Genomic DNA, 23,769 nt, shown 5'->3' on the forward strand with positions numbered 1-23,769 from the left:
TTTTTTTAATAAGAAATTAAAGTTAAAATTTTGACAAAATGCATCAATATTTCGAAAATTATCAACCGTTGTAATTAAAAAATTATAAAATATTCAGTTGTTATAATTAAGGGTTGAGAATTCAAAACAAAACTTCTCATAAATAATTCATACTTTTTCAAAAATTCGTATAAAATAAACAGAGTTCCAACAAATGGCAGGACCTTTCCAAAAACGTCCAAAAAACCATAAAGAACCGTTTTGGATGGCTTTTGGAATGTTTAAAAAAAGTTTGCCGAGTGGCACTTTTTCAAAAATACGTATAAAATAAATGGAGTTCCAACAAATGGCGGGACCTTTCTAACAATGTCCAACAAACCGTGGAGAACAGTTTTGTACAGTTTTTTGTGTGTTTGATTTAATGTTGGCCGTTAGTGTGAACTTAGCAGCGGTTTTGGAAAATTGTTTATAACTTTTTAAAGATGGTCCAACAAATTGTAAAACCTTTCCAACAATGTCCAAAAAACGTCCAACAAAATTGTTGGATAGGTTTAATTGAAATCTGTTACATGATTGCCGCTAAGTTCACGAACGTAGATAATATACGTTTTATTTGGATCTTATTAGTGGCTATTGTTTAAGGGGCAAAGTTTAGGCAATTTCTTAAATTGCTGTAAGCCCGGGATATTTGTGTGGTTCATATGCGGGCAGACGTGGCGATTATGAATAATTCAAACAAACTGGTGACAAATAAATGTTATACTTCTAGTAATTTAATTTTAATTTTGACAGCCTTTTCTCTATGTTTTGTGAGAAATTTATATAAATATAAATATAATTAATAAATCTATAGATTTTTGACATTTTGCATAGTTAATGTATAGTATGGTTCCAAATTAATTCACTTTTTTTTTCAAAATAAACATGCACTTTAAATTGCCAACGAAACAAAAAAAATGGAAAAGTTTTTTCTACAAAACATAGAAATAGGGCTAACGAATTCAAATTATTTTGACTACTAGAAGTATGTTTATTTTTTGACAGCGTATATTGATTTAACTTTAAATGCATAGAAAATCCAATCGCTTAGAACTCTTTTAAATGTATAATTAAGAACGTGTAACTTTTTGAGTGTTCAAAAATATAAGTTTTAATTATAAAATTAACTATGTAAATCAAATTAAATCTTACTCGCACCGTGTGGAAACTTTCAAACACAGATATAGATCATTGTTCGACGAGAGTGTAACGAGTAATAACAAATACATGAAAACACGTAACTGGAAATTTCAAAAGTGATTTCCATATGACAATATTAAATTGTTTGTACAGATGGTGTCCCGGACACATTTACTAATTCAATTGGATGAGGCAATCAAATTTGTATACATGTGCATAATATAGTTTATAATTTCGTTTAATTATTGTAGATCATTATCCAGATTATAAAAAACTTAACTTGAGTTAAAAGCTTAGCCAACCTTGAATATGTTGGGGTACAACTTATAAGTTCAAAAATAATATACTAAACTCTATAAAAGTTGGTTAAGTATGTGTAACTTTGAATAAAAATATATTAACTTTACCAAGTTAAAAAAACGTTGATTACATTGTTGTTTACCACCCGGGTCACACAAATTTATTAACTTTTAAATGTATTTTATAATAATAATTACTAACTGATAAGTAATTTTTTTTATACATTCGTCCCACTGTAGTAGTTGTACGCACAATAGTGCACGCTATGGCAGTATCATTACTAGTTAGTAGTTAGTCAATTCAATGTGTTTTGTCTATTCAATTGTTAAATTAAGAAATACGAAATGGTTTATTTTAATTTTGAATCATTGGATACGTGCTATTATTAAACTGAACATTGACTTTAGGTACGTATTTTTACTATTTAATCAGTAGTGATCACCTCTGCGCACACACACACATACACACGCACACGATTTGTAGTGATAATAATATAATGATTTACGCGTTCGTCGTAATGTAATGTCGCATAACGTGCCTCTGGCACCATTCTACATTGTGTGGTAGCCGCGATGACGAGCGTTGCGGGTCAACCGTCTGCAGCTCGACATGCAAAAAAAAAATTTTAAAAAATGAAAATAAAACCGCGTTCCCGTCGGGAGGCGAAAAACACACGTCAGTGTGACGGCGGCAGCAACGGACATCGGCGGCGGGTAGTAGATCGTCTGGCCGTGCGGTGGGGTGCGGCTGGAGGGGTTGGTGTCGAGACCGGTAATTCTTTTTCCACGTATAACCCAACCCCACCGCTCCATCCCAACCGCCATTACCGTCTTATTGGTCTTCCACCTAGACATTCTCCTCCACCTCCTCCCCGCCATCGTCCTCGTACTCGTCCTTATCCTCCTCTTTCACCGCCGCCGCTGTTCGCCTCGTCGAGTTTCTGATTACAACAGACGTCTAGACTTCAGATTACACACGACGACGACGACGACAGTCTACGCGAAGTGGTGAACGGTGGTGATGTGCGTGCGTGCGTGCGTGCTTCTGTGCGTGCGCGCGCGTCCGGACCTGCCACCGGCACGACAGTATTGCCGTGTACCTCCTCAACCCTCCTCATCATCCCATCGACTGAAACTCACCCGTTGCGTCGTTGTAATATGTTATATCGTTATTATTATTCTTATTCTTATATGTAGCTTAGGTCTCAGCCGGATTGTCGTCGCAGTCTGCAACCGTGTTCCAAGTAAAATGAAAAAAATAAAATAAATTTACCTACGGAATCTTTTTCCACGCCCGTCAGCCAATTTAATCCTATACCTATATAGCACTAAAATATTGCATTGTTTTTAGGTCGTTTGTGATGAATACATATATTATATAATATATTATATGGTTGGGTTTTTGTGGTCGAGATATTCGAAACAAAATTTGAAGAAAAAATATATTATTCTAATAATAATAATAATAATAATAATATGAAGATAAATAAAATGAAGCCCTCCGCGCTCGCTTAGGGTCCGTTCTCTCGAGACGAGCACTTATCGATTCTGCGCGCGCGCACACATACACACACACACACACACACACACACACACACACACACACATGATATATATGCACACGCAAATCTACGCTGTCGTCGTCGCTCGGCGCACCCTCTCTGACAACTCGTGCGGCATGCCCCTTCCTCGCCTGCCACCACAGACGCCTTCTCCGCAGACGCCAATGGCTGTATTTTTTTTCAGACTCGCGTGATGTATATAATATTATATATTATTCTGCTGCAGGATGCGCCGTATATTATTCTTGTATTATGTTTATTATTATTATTACTATCATCGTCGTCGTCTTCGTCATGTCGCGTGTAGGTCAAAACCCTCCAGAATTACACGTGACACGTATATTATGATATCTATACTATATAGTATATATTTTATATTTACGCTGTATGTACTCCAGCACGTACATTGTACAACGTACACTACCTTACAGCATATCACACGAAAACAATTTACAATTTTCATTGACACCGTATCCCGTATTTTTATTTTTGTACATAGGTACCTGTACAGTGTCCATGTATAGTACATAATATGTATAATATGTATTTACATTAATAACATATTCTACAATAATATAGCCAGTAATCATTTTTTGTGGGTAAATTATAATATATTTTTGTTGTTATATATACTTATAGCCTATAGGTGCAGTGGTTTCCAACCGGGGGGGGGGGGATTTATGGATACTGCACTGGAGGAATATATAGTGATGATAAAATAATGGGAAATTTGTTGTTACATTAATTATGCCATTTTTCAATCAGTAAAATCGTAAACAATAAATTAAATTTCTGACAGTCACCCCTGGATAATATTTATTGTACGAGTATTTTATAATTATTGAGCTCTTCCCAGGTAATCTAACATTGATAGATACAAAATTAATGTGTATAGTATAATATATAATTATTTTGTATCACTATAGTGTATTATAATACAAAAAAATAGTCGTCTAAACTTTAATTTAAAGGTGTTGGGAGTGAGAATTTTGAAAATGTTGATAATTTACAAGGGGGTGTAGATTAAAAAAAGTTAGAATCCACTGAAATAGTGTAAAATAATAACAACTCCTCTATTGGCATTGTGGAATTGAGAATGCTTCGTACGTCTATTGCTTGATATTTAATTAAAATATAGGTACACAATCTATACTTGCGTTCATGATTTGAAATGTTCACTCGACATTCACATTATAATAATATGTATAGAGAGACCAAAGTAATATATTAATATAATAATGCCGACGTAGTGTAATAAGTCAATTTGCCATGCTATATCCAATATTTGTGTTTAGGGTCGATTGCTGTATGTTTACAAAGTGCTTGGAATCCTCTCGAATTCGCTCAAATTGCTTTTATCGTATCACTATACGATATTGTTGATGATACAAACTAGCAGAACTATATAGGTACACGTCATATTAATAGATATACGATAATAAACATATTCGTTTATTTATTTTTAATCGTTATATCATATAGACTGAAAGAATTGATGAATTATAACAAATTTATTGGAACTTCTATATTATTTTATTGTTTTGATTGTTTGTATTTGTTGATTAGCTGGTCAGAATAGAAAACATCTATTTATTTCGTTTAGAACCATTTTTAACATTTTTGTTTGATTTTAGTATTATATTGGAGGAAAAATATTTTATGAGTATGAAACTGACTCACTTACGAAAAAGGACGTAATTTACTTTTTATTATTTTTCAGGAGAGCAGTTTAAAGTTTTAACGTAACTTATGATACATATTTTTTCTTCGGGATAAAAATTAAGGTCACCGTAAAACAATTTTGCCCGCGATTATTTCCATTTTAAAATTTACATAACTCAGTGCTCGTCCTTATTCTCTTGTAAACCTTATGAGGATTTTATATTTGATTTGATGTATAACCTCTTTGGCGGAGTAAAGCTATTGCCATTTTTGTTGGGAATAAAGTGAAAACAGTATCAGATAACAACAACAAAAAAAAATGAAGAAAATATAGTTACGTCCTTATTCATATGAGGTATGGTATTCTATACACTCTACAGAATGTAACAGGAACATTTGACAAATAAAATAACTTCTGTTATAATTTATAACTTACAGACGATTGAGTTTCACGTATAGTAATATAACATAACATTTTTTATTTTTATTTTTTAATACCTACTGAAAATAAAAAAATTCATAAATTTGGTGTACCTAAATTATTTTTGAAAACTTCAAAATAGTCAATTTGTATATAGGTTTTCAAAAAGGTTGAGTATAAAAACATTCATTTAAGTTATGTAGTTAATTTTTAAATTTTTTTGTACTCTCATTTTTGCTAAGTTAAGTAGATCTATTCGTAAAAAAAACATTTTGAATTAAAAAAGTATAAAATTGTTTAAAATATTTTATGAGAATTTTTAAATTGGTACTTGTTAAAGTCTAAATAATTTTTTGTTAAAGTTATTTATTCTTTAAATTAAGAAGTCTTATTTCAAAAAAATTTGACATTTAAAAAATTTAAAAAGTCAACTACTTATTTTAGATAAAAGTTTTCTAAAACCCAGACTCACAAATTGGCTAATTTGAAATTTTCAAAAAAACTTTTATTACAATTTTTAGAATTATAGAATTAAAATAAAAATGTTATACCTTACATGTAGCGTACGAATCAATAAATTATATATAAAAAAAATATTGATTAGAACATAATATGTTATATCATTTATCAGGTCTTCCTGTTAGTAATCTGCATGTATATATTGTATTATATAATATTATTATTTGTTGTATATGTTTGTGCTCTAAAATTTAAATATATATACCTAATATATATTAAATGATAATATATTGAGTATTGTAGAAAATGTTAATAATTATTTTGCTTTTATCGATTAGATATACCTAGTTGTTTTTACCTTTGGTTATTATGTAAGGCAAGGTCAGATGCGTAGGTACCTAGGAACGTGTGGTAGCGTCATGTATCGTCAGTACAATTGATTTAAATAACTGAATTGGTCTGGTATTATATAGGTTATGGCTGCAGGACCCCAGATCGCAATTAAATTGGATCAAACAGGCATTGTCTTGCTTATTAGAAGTTTGTTAAGGAATGGTATTTTGAAATTTATAAGAGGAAGTGGAGATCTAATCTTTTATTATTAGTCCGTCCTTTTTTTCTTAAGATAATAATTCCATATTTTTCGTAGTATTACCTATAAATATGTATTTTCAATGTGCTCATCTCATCCCTGGGTGTGTGGTTCAGAATTAGTTGAAGACATTCATGACGAGATATTTTTAGAGTGATTGTGATTTATGGAAATTTGTTAGTATTATTATTTATTTTCCATTATTTTTTACGTGAGAACATTTTTTTGTATGATTCTAAAGTACCTATATAATTAATTTACTTTAATTTCGAATGGTGGAAATACCAGCATGGCATTGGTAATGGTGCAGTAGGAAGAAGAGTGTCCGTATAGTTTGAGGGACATCAGCAATTGTAAAAATCGCTATTTTATCTTTTAAATAAAATATAAATATTTATTTTAAATTAAATTATATAGAAAAATATCAAATAAATTCTAAACTTCGGATAGTAAAAGTTAAATGTTTTGAATGAATTTCGTGCATCTAAAATTTATAAAAAAAAAAAATAAAAACAAAACCCAATACTTTTTAAAATTATAATGAGTGCGCTAATCTCCATTGTTTGTAAGAATCATCCCGTACACTGTACAGTATTATAATATTTAATATAGGTAGTAGGTATAGTATATAACATATTAAAATATGATATAGGTAGTATAATTATTGATTACCTATGTCTGTATGAGTATATTGTATAATCTAAATTATATAAGTATCGCATCACTCATCATTATCAATTGTGGTGGTATATGAAAATTTAATTTTTTATTTAATCAATTTACTTGGTATGCATATAAACAAATACCATGTGATTCACACTTGAAACATTTTTAAGTTGTAAACTGAACTTTGTTTATTAAAAAGTATACAGGTACATACATTATAAGTTACACTGGTTAATTAATCTTTTTGGATTGAATTAATTGCATTAATGTTCTATATGATTTTTAAAATCAGTTCCACATATTAAAATACGTTTTATCATCAGTGGTGTCTTCAATTGTGTGTAGGGATGGCAAAGGAGCAGTTGCCCTCCATTTATTTTATAGCTAACGATTCTGATTATATTAATATTAATCAATTTGTATGAATTATTAATGCATTTACATAATATATTACAGACTAATCACTAATAATAATTCAAATGACTACATTTCGACACATTTATATTATATTTGGTTATTTTATACACATGTATGATTGCTGAACCCACATGTGTTTTCTTCGTCTAACTAACGCATAATAATATATTCAATTTTTAGTTCAGAATAACCCAATTCATTCTGTTGTTTTTAATATTAGTTTAATTTAACCTGGTATACAATTTAAAGGTAACTATATTATTTAGGGCTTCACTTAGATATTTTTTGGATATTAAAAAACAAGCCATTTTAAAATTGTTAATTTGTTGTAAATTTTATAATACTTAAACTTGCTTCAAAATTAAAATATCAATAAAAGTCTTACGTGGGGCCCTGAATAATATTATTACTTTTAAATTGATAATAGGTCAATTCATAATGATATTTTAAAAAAAAAACGCAGTAAAATTGATGATTCTGAACATAAAATGTTCCATGTTATGCGCTAGCAAGACATATACAATACAACATAACTATTAACTATTATGCAAAGACTGAATTTAAACCTTTAGTTTTCGCCCCTCTGGAAATGGGTATTAGGGACACTCTTAATTATCATTAAAGTTCTCAATGTTTGAATTATAAATAGGTATAACACTTAAGTACCATAATATACTAGTTGATAATTTGTACTTGTATTTTTTTTTATATTATGTAAATCGACATGTTAGGTTTCCTAGGTTAGATTTTAAGTTTCCTATATGTAATATTCATAAAAAATAAAATAACAGCTTTCATCAAACCCGTATTTTGCTATTTGTATTTGGAAGTTTATATTGTAAAAGTTTTTCCTAAGAAAAAAACATTCAGTAGAGAAATAGTTTCACTCAATATTATAGATATACAACTATATTCAATCATCATATAATTGAATAGTAGTATACACGACACCGCACGGGCGTACGCAGATACACCGTCAAATTCTATTTGGGGCGAAACTCTTTTATCTTTTAAACAACATATATTATAATGTATAATGTGAGGCTAATAACCTCCGCAAAAACCATTAAGTATTTTGCTTAACTACACTGTACGATGTACTTAAATTTAATATGTGATGAAATTTTATACATTTATTATTCGCTGAATATTAAATTTAGTAACTAAAGAATAGGCTTTAAAACAATGCCGTGTGCATTATTTTCTACTGATTTGCTATTTTATTTTCTATACCTATTCATTAATATAGTTTTTTTTATATACCTATATATGAATCGTAAATACGATATATTTATTTAATATAATTTAAAAATATTTATGGATTAACACTAATATAATATGTTCATTGTCCATATATTTTCATACGTAATCATATTAATTAGATAATTTAACATTATAATATACATTCATTGCAATAACTACTTAATAATGTACATATTTTAAATTTAATATAGTTGATTAAATAAAAATAATATTGTATTCGTGGAAATTATAAAATTGAAAGTTTTTATTGTTTTCAAACTTAAGAACAAAATTAATAGTGAAAAGAAACGTGTAAACTGTTAGGTAAATTAAAAAAAATATTTTATTCATCATTAAATTAAATACAAATATATGAATAACAGAATAAAACACCACTAAGAAAAGTTTATTTATCATTAGATTGTAAAATGTTTTTTTATTCAAAAAACAAATATTTGTGTAAATTTGTTGTATGTAAAGAATTGTAACAAAACTGCCGCATGTCGAAACTTTTGAATTTATGAGGTTACATTGTATATTAAAAAGTTAAAAGTTTTTTTTTTAAGGATGGTCTAATAAAAAGAATGATAAAGAACATTATTTTTAATCAAATCTTCTATTTTGTTGATATAATTTCAGTACAATATAATGGTGGAATAGTAGCTTTCATATTTGGTATTTACATAGGTGCTTATTAGTTATTACTTATTATAAATTATTAAGTTATATCATTAATTTAAATTATCCGAATTGTACTATTTTGATCTCAATTTTTTTTAAATAATAAAATTTTAATTTTCAAATTCGGGGGTGTTCCGCTGCTCACCTTTGACCCCACTATTTTAAAATAAACTTTAAACGCATCATGCGAGTATACTATAGACTTTAAAACAACGCTATACCTACTAATATTCCATCAGTATGCTCATAAATAGGTATAAAACAACTTACAAAATAATCATAAAAAGATTTAATTTTTTTAGAAAATCTGAGTATTTAGAATTTTATATACCTATATAATAATTAGAACATAAAAGTCGACTGGGTGTAGCGAGTCATCTATACAGTCTTGCATTTAAAATAATCACCTTTTATGCAACATCATACATACGCGGTATTATAGTAATTTTTTCTAGACACAGACGCAAACGGGGGCGGTAGTGGAAAGGGTGTGGCATATAGTGGATCGGGTGTTGATGGGAGGGTGGGTGGGGGTATCGCGTCGCACGGGCGGTCAGTGACCCTGTCGGTGGCGGCGGTGGTGGCGACGGCCTCCAGTCAAAATTGCCAAGGGAACGGCTGCTGCGCGGTGGTGGAGGGGTCGGGGCCGGGAGCCGGAGCCAGACGCAAGGCCATACGTATGAACCGTGCAGATTCCTCTTCACTCCCACCCCGTGCCCACCCCATGGTTCACTCACGACGATCTCGTTTTATCGCGTTCACACTGGTCACGGTAATGTTGTGTCTGTGTGTGTGTGTGTGTGTGTGCAATATATTTATAATAATATTGCGAATATGATAATAATGGGTATACATATATATCTGTGCCTAGAGGATACCTATAGGTATATAATAATATATATTATGCTGTATACATGACCACGTATAATATATAAATATATACATGTAGTATAGGTACTTTCGTTTTCGGGATCGTACGTCGTGGTATTTGTGCAGTAAATATTATCAAAAAGTGAATCGAAAGCGAGATCTGTAGAAAATATAGATCGACTACAGACATTGGGATTAGTTCAGTAATAGGTATATTTTGTAATAAATGTATTTCATCTGTATAAGATATAGCAATTTGATGATTCTAATACTTATTAAATTCGTATTAAATAGGTTTATCAAATTTCAATAAGTCATCACATAATGTTGTGTATTATTATATACATATCATACTTAATATATAATTAAGTATTTTTTGGAGTTCTAGGTTATATATGTCTTTAAGGCCATCAACGTCCTGACCCCAGACAGATTAGTAATTATTTTTTCAGTAAATCCACAAACAAAAAAAGCATTAACGTATGAATTAATACTACATAATACCCCTCTCCCCTGCGAACATTTAGCAAACATCTACAAAATTGAATGACGACATATAAACCACGGCTGATTTTTTCTTGTTAAAGTCTAACCTAACCTAACATGTTATCATTTACCCCAGGTACTATATTCTGTATACACGTGGGTTGGTGTAATCACTGCGTTCTAAGACCACCACATATAAGACGTGTTCTACATAATACCTATAAGTATTGTTCTGTTTTAATTTTTCGATTTTAGGCATCTTAAAAATAATGAAAGGGACATAAATTATTTAAATGTTACTTGTCAATTGTCTTACAAATTTTTGTGAACATTTTTTTATGTTTTCATTACTTACATCATTTTACAGGAACTATAAATTTTAGATTCTGAGCGGAGCGATGAGTGTAATGATTTTCAATGTTGTGTGTTTTTTAGTTTTTCTTTTTTTTTGTCTATTATCACCTTTTTGGGTTTAAATCTTTTTCAACAGCATCTTTTCTGGTAGGAAAGTGAAACTAGTTGGTTCTTGGTGGGAGGGGGAATTCCTAATAGTTAACAAACAAAAAATTAGGGAAAAACTGAATTTTTACGCAAAACCAATTTTCTAAAAACATCGATTATACCGATTATAACCGAATATAGATGACATTTTCACTGAATATTAATTATATTGGCAATTTCTATGCACCATAATTTCGAAATATTGCTACTCTTTTTGAGCTATTTATAAGCATAAGAAATTTTCGAGTTAAATTAGTTTTTTTTCAATTATTGCCAATACAAAGTTTTTCGTCGGTCAAAAAACTTTAAAATATAATACAACGTTTCTCATCAGTTGATGTTAGTGGAAATTAAAAAAAAAAAGTTGAACGTAAATCCACAATAATTATTTATGAGCGAAGTCAAAATGTTGACAAAATTCATCAAAAACACTAAAATTGGCAAATTATTTCGAGTTAGAAATTCTTAAAAATGTATACCTAAAATTAAAAATGTTCATACAAGATTTCCTCTAAGTTTTTCTACATTTAACAAAAAAAAGTTTACTGGATAACCACTCCGCTGTACAGTAGGTGTCGAGTGTACCTCGTCATTGATTAAATCACTTGAATGTATCTGTTAAATTTGAATTCAATGATAAACCATTGCATACAAAAATCTATTCTGAGTGAAGACGTTCTGTCAGCCTATATTTCCTAGCATATTTTATGTTAATTATTATATTTATATTGTTAATAAAGTAATATATTTTACTATTACAGTATTACTGTGACATTATTAATATATTATGTTGAATTCATTTTTGACGAAAACATTGCATTTAAAAATATTATTGTGTTCATATAATATAATAATATTCGTTAAAAGTTTCATGTACCCGTGGACAATTTACAACATTATAATAACTAAAATCGTTATTCGTTGTAAAAAATGGTGTGAATATTATTCAATTTTTTTAATTACAATATGAATTATCTACTATACAATTCCTGTACATAGACACTCACAAAAAATACAGTATTTAAAATTTATTGACATTGGTAGAATTCTTAAATAAGAATTGAAACAAGGATGAGAAAAATATCCCAAATAAAATTTTCACATTTTGCATTAGCGATAAAAAAACTCCTTTTGTAGATTCAGTAAATGTATGATTTTTTTTTAAAAACATCTTCTCAAAAAACCTAGCAAAACTTAAAAATCTGTCATCAGTGTTTCAATTATTGAAATAATAACTTAGGTATTCATTACATTAAGCAACGTGTTCAATTAACTGTATTTTTTACATCAAAATCTTGGTCTTAAACATTTCAGTGACATATAGTTCTACGAAATCGCTGGATAATATTTTTAAGATACGCACAGTCGTTATACTTATATATACTTAAAATATATATTTAAAACGACGTACCTTTCATATAGGCATTCCGTAACATTCCATGGAGATGAATAGGCTTTCCTAGCCGTGTCGTACGCCCCTCGACCTGCACGAGACATAGCTGCGTCTGATATTTCCGCTCTGGGATCTGTTGCGCTGCAGGACCTGCAGTACCTGGTCACGTAACTATAACAACCGATGCGTCTCAGAAAACGTTAATACAAATTAATGTCATAAAATTAATAATTATACTGTATTTGTGTGGTCTGAGTCTATATTGTTAATAATAATCAATAATATTGAAGGTTTATTACGGGATTAGTATTTTCGCACGTGTGGTGAATTAACAGGTTTTAATTAATACACTTGTAAATATAGTTTAACAAATTGTCTGTAGTTATTTATAAAATGTATATGCATAAAGGTTATAAACCGTCGTGGGTAGTTCAAAATGGCTGAATTTACAAATTCCCAATTTAAACAAACAAATGACTTACAAATTTGAAATAATTGAGAAAAATTGAATGAAAATTTTGAATTTAGATGACTAACTTTACAGAAACGACCGGTATTGTTTATTGATTTGAGGAACAATTTATATCTGCAACATAAAGCAGGCTTACAGACTGAACTCAATTATTTAATTATTCCACTCAATGAGAATGCAAAATATACAATTAACGCATAATTGTCAATGTACATAATATAACACGATGTGATATTAACATAATGCTTAATATTTGATGTTTGTTTTGATGTATTGAATAAACATACATTGTATTTTTTTTCTTTTGTCACGTTAAATAAAATAAAATAAATTACAGTTGTTTGACAAAAACGATAATTACAATTTTTAAACGTATAGGTAATATGAGGTATAGTGATTGAAAATATTTGTCGTCATAAGTTATTAATACCAATATTTGGATTGTAAAAGTTTCTCTGATAAATACGCACACTGCACACGTGTGCTAAAGTTTAAACTTTTGGCTAAAAGATTTCTACAATATTGGGACACCAATATAAGAAATAATAATAAAAAAAATGGCACCAACTTTTATCAATACCTAACATCACTGAAAATTACTTTTATAGATAAAGCTATTTTCAACGAATTTGTTATTTTATATCGTCTACTTATCATTTATTTTGATATAGAATTTACCATCAATTTTTTTCCTCAAAGAAATAGTTTTGTATTATGTATTTTAAAATTTTAAAACAATAATTATATAAAATATTTATTGGATAATCAATACCTATTTGTTTGTTTTTATCTATATATATAAAAATGAATGTATGTGTGTCAGTGTGTGTGTCCATGTTACCATGGCAACCATTCATATATTATTTTGAGATTTCCGTCCGTGTGTGTCACCATATTACCATGGCAACCAATTATATATTGTTTAGAGATTTTCGTCGGTATGTGTCTCTCATGGCAACCAATTATATATTATTTTGAAATTTCTGATGGAATGTTTTGTATATAAATGGTTGCCATGGTGATCTGTAAAACATATTATTCATATAGAGTTGGCAATTTTAATGGGCAACGAAGTGAACGGGAGCAGAGGATAGACTAATTTAAAAAGGGAGAGGACCAACCCCGGGAGGTGCTCAGACAGGGATTTTGATATTTCATATGGAAATTTTTGTTTATAAATGGTTGCCATAGGTTTTGAAGCTATTATAATAATAATTATTGGTTGCCGGGAAACGAAGTGCACGGGATCAGCTAGTTTATTTATATTTAAAATTTTTATACTTAACTATCAAGGTTTTAGTGAATATGAATAATTATGTGATAGGTATATTATAATGCTATACGTGCAGATACATCGAAATATTCCAACTTCTACTTTCACGTTATTTTGGGGATCTACTCTTTGTTCACTACCTAGTATAATTTAGTATAGTTGATAGGATATCGCATACCTAACTCGTATTGTTAGTATTCGCGCATTTTAAGATCCCTTTAAGCCCGACTCATTATCGTCCCCTTTTTTGTATTATGTTTCGTACTACGTCATTATAATATGACCATACAATTTATTTCCATGGACTATTGTTATGTATTCATACTTTTAGCTACCATGAGGTCTTTCGTAATAATTCGTATAATATTTCCTAATATTATATTAGTTATTAGTTATTCTTATTCCATATTTATCCAAATTGTTCTTTATATTTTATTTATTTGTATTCGTCTGTGGATCGAATTATTCAACTAATTGACGTTAATCCAAGACTATTTGCATTATATATAATAAAATAATAATAATCTTTATTTGCCAATAACAACATTATAATATATACATAGCTTATAAGTTATTGTAATATTAAAACTGTTCAAACAAATAAATAAATAATATTTATTTCATGCAGAAATAATAAATATGTATATTATATATTGTTCAGGGAAAACTGAATTTTATGTACATTTATTTAAAATGTATATAATGTAAGTATGTAAGGTACAACACAATTTGCGCAATACATATTTAACCATATTATAATCATTATTATTAAATCATATACAGTTTCCTGTAAATATGCATACTCACAGGATAATTTTTTTTTTCTGTATTTTAAATATTAATATTATTTCGTGTAATGATGCGTTAAAGATGGTTCATTCTGTAATTCTGTATACCTATTTATACTGTGTAGTATATGTATACCTATACTAGAATTTTAAAATCATGTACGTCATAACTCGAAATAATGTTGTTCAATTTATTTCCATCACTGCTGATAATAACTGGACAAATTGTGTTAAATCATCTCATTATTAAATTAATATACCAACATATTTTTCTGATTATCTATGTGATTTAAAAATGTTGAAAAATACATTTGAAATGTATACCTCACTACCTCAGGAGCTCAATTTAAATAAAATAACTGAAGGTGCTAAAGCCCACTATTTTTTTTCTGTTACCTGGCCTTATGATCATTGATTAAACGATAAACAACTTCCCCCCCACAACATAATCAATTAATAATGATAAATGACTGTAGTTTGTTCTGTATATATAATATTAATATTATTAACTTAAAATAAGAAGTAATTAACCACAAATTTAAATGTAAACGTCATAAATTATGAGGATGCTAATTTAAAAACTGACGTGGGGAGGGGTGGTGGTGCTAAAGTACAATCGAGCCCCAACACCTGCAAATTATGACAATAGTCGTACAACCGACAAACAATTAAAATACAATTTTTTGTGTAATTTTTGTGTAATAAACTACGATTATTTTTATTTGACAACATAAAAAAAGGACCTAACATATATAGTGACTTGACTATATCTTTTGTATTGATAGTATTAGTTAGATACTATATTATAATTGTGTGCTTTGAATACTAATCACTTTCTAATTTTTTATGTTTACAAATTGGTTAATGTCCACTTTTCCCAGTTTCACCCCTCCCCTCCCCAACTTTCAAAAGTTGATTATTCGGAGTTAAAATCAGAAATCTTAAAATTTGGGTGGACCTATCTCAAGTAGACATTATAACGAATTCAAATCAGTTTTCAAAAATATTATCTTATAGTTAGGTCGATTGGTAAGATGTGCAGAAAGTACATACAAATGAGCATAAATTGTTTACCGTTTACACACGCAACGTCAAGGCGGTGGCTTGTACATGCGTGTGTGGGACGCTCCGCTCCGCACACAGTCACACACATACACACACACACACCAATGATCTCTTACTACGCACTCATTTACAAGACCCGCATGCATGCAATTTGAAAACTGCCTATTTTGAACTCCTTTAAAACTGTGTACCGCCGATCCCCTTAAGAGGATCGCAGCACGCGTATTTTTCATACGTTTTATAGAACAAAAAGCAGTGGTAAATTACATTTACTTCGGAATGTCCGATCTTAATTTATTTTACATGTATGAACTATTTGATGAAATTCCTAGGATTTTTTAGGCAGTCGATTTTCACCTTACAATTTTAAAATACCTTAAAATTAAGATTTTTTTTACAAAAAACTTATGAAATAATCGCTTTACATTTGTATTTATTTTTAGCACATCTGATTTTAAATTAAAAAGGTGATTCCTATAGAGCATAGTCTAGAAGCTTCTAAATTCAACTATTTTTTCGAAATTACAATCGAACTTTAGAAAGTATGTTTAATTTACTATCGTTTTAGTAGTTTTTATAGTTATACAAATAAGAATTTTTTAATTTTTCGCGAAGTATTGACATGTGCGTGCGTGTAGGAGAGCTCAGAGTTGCATCCAGAGATGGATGTCCGACGCGGTATGACAGCGATTCTCAGAAACACACACTAATGTTAATTTACTACTGACACATATACATAGCCCAAATATTTAATATTAATAATTTTTAATATTACTTCTAATATATATGGATTATAGGTATAGTTACTATTATTATATTATTATACTATAAAAATATTATAGTGAACTAGTCTGGTAAGTTAGATTAAACATTTAGTTATAATACTTAATACAAATTAAAATGTTTGATATGTATACAAATTCAATGACATTATCATTTCGTATCGAGTAATATTCAAGCAAAAATTGTAGTCGAAATGAAAATTCTATGAAATAAATAATGTTTCTAAAATTAACATTTATTTGGCATTCGTTTGCATAAACAAATAACTTTAGTTGATTTGTATTTGTTTATGAGTCTACATTAACGTAGTATTGTAATATATAAAAACTTCACGTGCTTATCATATATCTGCATAACTATTATAATAAGCGAATTAATTAAATATAATATAAAAGGTCTTTAAATTGTATATATTTTTGTTTATACAGTTAATGGTTGAAACACTACCTAACGATTAATTAACTTTGGTAACTATTGTAAATGATTAAAAATGTTTTGAATAGTATACATAATTTGTATAAAATTGTATTTAATTTAGTGTACCTAGTATAAATTATAAATGCATTAATTACTATTTAATATTCAAATTAGGTACTAAATGTATCTTATTATATGTTTATAGCCATTATGATGTATACCTAGCCATTCAGGTTATTATTTTGCTTATACATATAATCAAATTAACCAAAATCACTAAATAACCATCATATTATGGTTTAGTTTTAAAATATTCAGGGCAAATAACTATATTGTCATTGTAAATAAAAATAAAATGTATTAGCTTTTTTAATTTTATTTTTTATCAAGAATTTCGTATAAAGATATAATTGTGTCTATTTTTAAGTAAACACACATTGTAATATTATGTAGGTAGGTACTTATGTGAAGAATTTAATTAGATAATTTATAAAACTGAAATAGCTGCAAGATATAAAAGGTATTTCAACAATATTTTATATTTCAGTATAGTAGCTTTGTATTAGCGTCTCGGGTAAAAGCTATCTCTAAATAGTTCTCTTTATTTGTTTACTCCGCTTAAAGATTCTTTACTCCGATTTAAGAGCCCAGCTTTTATAACCGCTTAATGTATCCTGGATAGTATATGAGTATAAATTAGGTAGATAATTATAAGTATTAAATAAGTTTAGTATTAGTCTTCCGTTAGGAATTCAACATCTTCGTAGATAAAGTGAACCAGTTTGTGATTGGTAGAATGGTAGATACTTGGTAACCTTTGATAATACCAAACTAAATTAAAACTATCGATGACATCATAAAGAAGTTTTACAATAATTTATATTTTTTAACTTTTATAAACCAAGAAATAAATTTGTTTAAAATTATTTAGAATATTTCCGCTTGAATATTTAAAATTCTATAACTACTGTACTACCATAATTGGATATTGAGGTTATAATAGAATATTTGCAATGTCTGTGAGCTGTAATGTTTCGCAACGATCTACAAATTCTATTTCGTTATCATAAATCCGCAATCGTTTGTGCTCAGTGATCTTTGAAATTATAATATCTCCTATTTCCTTTGTATTCGGATCTTAGAAAATTTCAAAATAAAAATAGAATCTGCATCATATTGTAACCTTAAAAAATTGAATATATTTTTTTAGAAATCGCGTGCAGATTATTATTTATTTTAAGACATAAAACGGCGTGTGTCACCTAGCTATGTTCTACATGCATTAAAATATTGTTCGTATTATAATGTTACGGTGATATAGATCGTTTATTATTTTTTGCCAACAGCAGCCACCCGACCAAGTCGTTTAAGGATTAAATCCGATTTTAGTGTATATAGTACCATTCATTACCATTATATTATGTAACTTAAGTGCAAAATATGTCAATTGTTAAAATTATATTGTACTTACCGTACAATATCAATCGTAAATAATGTAACAATAAAGTATATAGTAATATACTATTCAATAATTCCTTCTGTGATTGGTAATAATGTATTACTTACCTATTGAGAGATCGATTATCAAATTCTACCTTCTACCTTTTTTATCCCGCACTCAATGCATGCGTACCTACATTTATTTATTTATTATTTATTGTATCTACTAGGGCTTCAATATCTATGTGCATTACTTATAGTGGCCTACTTTTAGGTTAGAAACATGTTATAAGTAAAACAAAATAACATTAATTACAATTGTTGACTTAACTTTATGTTAAGTATGAAAAATAAATATATAAAGCGTCCGTGTTTTTTTACGTAAAGTGAATGTTAGAGTGAATGAAGTTTCATTAAAGATTTTTTTGTGCATAGATATAATTCATATATTTGGTGAAATAAGGGTTCTCTTGCATGTGCATGTCCTATTCACGGGTGATAATTACTTCTTGTTTTCTTTTTAAAATAAGAAGAAATTTCCATTTTTTAATGAAAGGTTTTATATTTCTTAATTTATTTGTAAGTAGTAGGAACTTTATTCCTATTTTTCTACTATGCTTCCTTTGCTTTTTGGTTAATAATATTGAGTGTCTCTGAGAATATAGTTAAGTTTATTTTTATCAATTGTTGACATGAGGTGGCTTCGTTTACTGTACTAAGTGTGTTTTTTCATTTCTGAGTATCCCAACATGTAATATTCGTTTATTAGTAGTTATCAGTTCTTGAGTGTGTGGTACTAGTTCATTTTTTTAGTATGGATTTGTAATTGATTTTGTGGTGCTCAAAGAGTCACTTATGATTATGGAGTAATTTGAGTTCAAAAACTAGGCTAATTTAAAGATTATAGGTACATTTATTATTATCGGTATCGTTAGTATTTTCTTTCCACTTGGCATGCAGCGTGGATGAATAAAGTCTTGTGTTAAACACAATGCAGAGTTAATTTTTTGGCTTAAAATCGTATTATTATTATTAATACTATAGGGTAATTGTTATTTTACGTCACAAATAATTTTGAGTTGTCGGATTGTTGGTAAAAGCATTGATGACCTCTACCCCTTCCTCAAATGTGCTTCAACGGTCCTACGAATGTATTTAGACATTTAATATAATATTATCAAATAGCGTGGATAACAGTATTTAAATTGTGGAACTTTTTTTTTCACAGGAAAAGAATTCGTTTTTGAATTTCAACGTGAGCTGTATATTAACTTTACCTCCTTACCAAAGGCAAGGATACGGCAGACTTCTCATCGATTTCAGTAAGTGGAATATTTATTTTTTTATTATTTATTTTTTTCTGACAAAATATTTTCGTCATTTGTATTCACTACGCAAGAATAAGTCACGTGTTTTTTTCCGTATTTTACGCGCCACCTATATATACATATAAATACACACATACACCATCGTCAACAGGGGTGTAATACTGTCTATTTCTTCACTGCCAACGATTTGAACATAACCAATATCTTATTACGCGTATGCGCTTCGAATTGATGTCACGTCCCGCAACAGATATAAACGAATAGATAAATAGTACGAATGTGAATACTACTAGTTTCGAATTGAATTTATTCCGTGAAATATGAAGCGTACGTCTACCGACCGGAGATGTGATCGTGTTGTTTCGATTTTTTGTGGTTTTATAAACATTTCGTGCATTTATTATTTCTAACATTGACGTGCAACGTATATATTGGATTGATCGTACATCATCATGTCGTATATTATAATGTAAATCCACATTTGTTCGATTTCTTTCGATCTACGCACTCACACACGTAGACGCACACAAACGCATATAGGTACAGTATATTCGCGCAGCTTTATTTACGCACATTTTACCGAGTATTCGTCGATTTTATTGTGACATTGGTTTTTTTTTTAATTTTCAAAAACCATTTTTTTTTATTTTAACTAAACGATTCATTAAAGATTTTAGAATCGTTTGGCGATTAAAATGTCGTTCCAATTTTTTTTATATAATATAATATATATAATTTGGGCATAATGAATAATATATATATTTATAATAAATTACATGTATAGCTTATAAAACATAAAACCACGTGTACATAATTTTTAATAACTATATATTTATGCATAACATTTTTATTGGTAGGTATAAAGTATTTTTTTTTTAATGCAACGTTTCTTATTCAATTGCTCAGAAGGTACCTTAGTTATACTATAGTTTTCGATTGCTGTTATTATAAAGAATATCGAATTTGTGTTAATTTGTGACCGCTATTAATTTATTTGGGGATATTAACAATATAGAAAGTGTAAGACTTACGATTGCTTTTTGAACTGACGTCTAATCTTAAGATTTTAAATCTTAATCTATACAAATTACCTATATAATATAATATACTCGTATGTACAAAATATAATAATTCTTGAAGGAGATGAGTAGATTGCACGCATCTCACTCATAGTAATTATATAATAACACACATACATTTTTAACTGTTCCGGCTTTTTGTATATTTTATCTCAAGTTTTTTTTTAGTTTTTACACAGGAGACGTATCAAAATATTTTTAATTTTGTTAAATTAAATTCTTGCGTGGGAATAATACAAAATATGTAAAATAGGACTCTCTATAACATCCTGCGTGGTAACCTCTAACGATTTCACCCTTCGTACTCTTATTGCCAACATGCGCATTATGTAATACGTTTTCTATTCGACCCAAGTATTATTCTTAATGTAAGGGAACCCAAAACAACAAGGCAATGTAAAATCACGTCCGAGGTTTAATTCATATACGGTCAATGGAATTGTTTTATTAAATATTATCTTTGGGACTAAGCCGACCGTTTTGAAATGGTAGTATATGTATAGGAAGGGATGCAAATCCCATAGTAACTGAAATCGGATAAGTTATACGTATAAGAATAATTTGAGTGCATTTCAATGTACTGCGTACCTTCTCCATTATGCGGCTAATATCAAATTATTATTACAATACTACTCTTGAATTAAACACATATCGTTTTGAATTTTGATTCAGAATCAATGAAATATGGTTAATATGCGATTGTGTCATTAAAATATGTGGATAAACATTTTATAATTTTTTTCGTTTGTTTGGTGATGTTTATAGCACTGATATCTCTCACATCTATAATTTATATTAACTGGATTAAATAAAATATAACATAATAAATATATTATAGTCGTTTTAAAACGTATTATTTGTGTAATACCTTAGGATTTTTAGCAGGTAATATAATATATAGGCACATTATATTATATTCACTTTTAATATTTAAACATTTTTCTAATAAACGATTATTTCATATTATTGAATATATTTCAAATATATTATATAATGTATTTTTACAATAAATCAATTCTATATGATATACTATGTAATATTATATGCCATACAAATAATACTGATGTTTTAGGCTATTGAAGTCAACATTGCTCCGTTTTTCTGTATTCTAGATTTTAATTTATTGGTTTTTATATACTAATGTATTTTATTTAACACGACATATTAATTGTATAATGATATGGGAGTTTATAACTGCTATTATGTATTTAAAATATTCTGTGAATTTGTTAATTTATATATAGCTATGGAATTTGGGATAGAATAATTTGAAATATTGAGTGCTAAGTTAGGAATTGTTTGCATTTTGTAATCATGGTGTAGGATGTGATTACTTACTTACAGATGGAATTCGGTGGTGAGTATAATCGCTTAGATTAATATATTTAACAGTCTGGAAATATTGTAGTAATGTCTAGAAGTTTCCAAAAGTTGGACACCGTATGTTATGGCTGGTGTAATTAACTATTTATGCAGAAGTATTATATTATCTTTGAGGGTCATTTCAGATAGTAGGAATTGATGAAGTTTGTGGAAATTAAGGTGAAATATTCATTAATTAAATCTAAGTTATTTAATAGCTTTCGTCTAATTTTGATAGGAATCTCGATCCTAATTAGAATAATGTTAATAATTATTTTAGTTTTTCAATCTACAGTTATATCAGCGGTCATAAGCTAAATGTGATGTTTACATATTTAGTTGTATACATTTTACATCTTCATTTCTTGAACCGTTTTTGTAGATTTATATGATTTATATTGTTTTTAAATTATTTAATACAAGCCTGATGGTCGCAATATAACTTTAGGATCGTCAGATATCTGCGTTTGGAATGTTTGCAGTGTTGTATGTTATATACTTATTTCTAATATAGGGTCTGGGCAATAAGAATACGTCCTCGTGGCCGTATGCTTTTATTTATTGAAGTATTGAATGGTTTTCTGAACATATCGAACAGAAAAGCTTCTGTGATTTACGTCGAAACGCAATATAAAAAAGTGGTTCTATTTGTAATTTGTGTTTATAATAGGTATATACACTATATAGTGTAGCCCAACATGGGCAAAGTGTTCCGATTGTAATCATCATTGCTAATTATGTGTTATTATTATTTGTGTATCATTGTCGTATGAGTGTATTCAGTGCCTAAAAAACTATTAGCTGATGTTAAAAAAATGTAACACTTGGTAGTTAACATGTATAACTTGAATAACTTACAGAAACAAACTACCTTTTGGTTTAATTCAAACTCATTATAATATAAGTTAAATATATAAAAAAAATGTACTCGTAATGCTCAATTCGATAAAATTTGTTTTTGAATTAACAGTAATACGAGTATTCAGTATATATAATAATATTGAGTATAAATCGTAATTCCTTTGTGGTCACATATAATAATAAGATATATGATTATATGATATCTCACAATACCTACTTAATATAATTATAAATACGATTATTTTAATTTTTAAATACGCATTTATTAATTATAGGTATGCATAAAATCATAGATACTATTGCTTAAAAATTATATTGGTTTATTATAAAAAAATACTTACACACATTTTAATTCCTATTGTTTTGAAATAATTATTTATTTGATTAAATCGTGTTTTAATTTGATGCAAATATAGAAATAAAAATCTTATCATTAGTATTAATAATACTAGTATTTATAATCAATGGTCTTATTAAAAATCGTATTATTTT

At 28.5% G+C, this 23,769-nt stretch overlaps 1 protein-coding gene across 2 annotated transcripts in view; it reads left to right on the forward strand.

The window, feature by feature from the left end:
* The window catches only part of LOC100160130 (histone acetyltransferase KAT7), a 116,653-nt gene that overhangs the window by 33,327 nt on the left and 59,557 nt on the right, over positions 1-23,769 (forward strand). For both annotated transcript variants that reach the window (XM_029487179.1, XM_029487178.1), the window contains exon 8: positions 19,876-19,969. In XM_029487179.1, coding sequence (XP_029343039.1) covers positions 19,876-19,969 — 94 coding nt within the window. The remainder of the gene's footprint in view (positions 1-19,875; positions 19,970-23,769) is intronic.

Source organism: Acyrthosiphon pisum, chromosome A1 (assembly GCF_005508785.2).
Source record: "Acyrthosiphon pisum isolate AL4f chromosome A1, pea_aphid_22Mar2018_4r6ur, whole genome shotgun sequence".
In the NCBI taxonomy this organism is placed as follows: Eukaryota; Metazoa; Arthropoda; class Insecta; order Hemiptera; family Aphididae; genus Acyrthosiphon; species Acyrthosiphon pisum.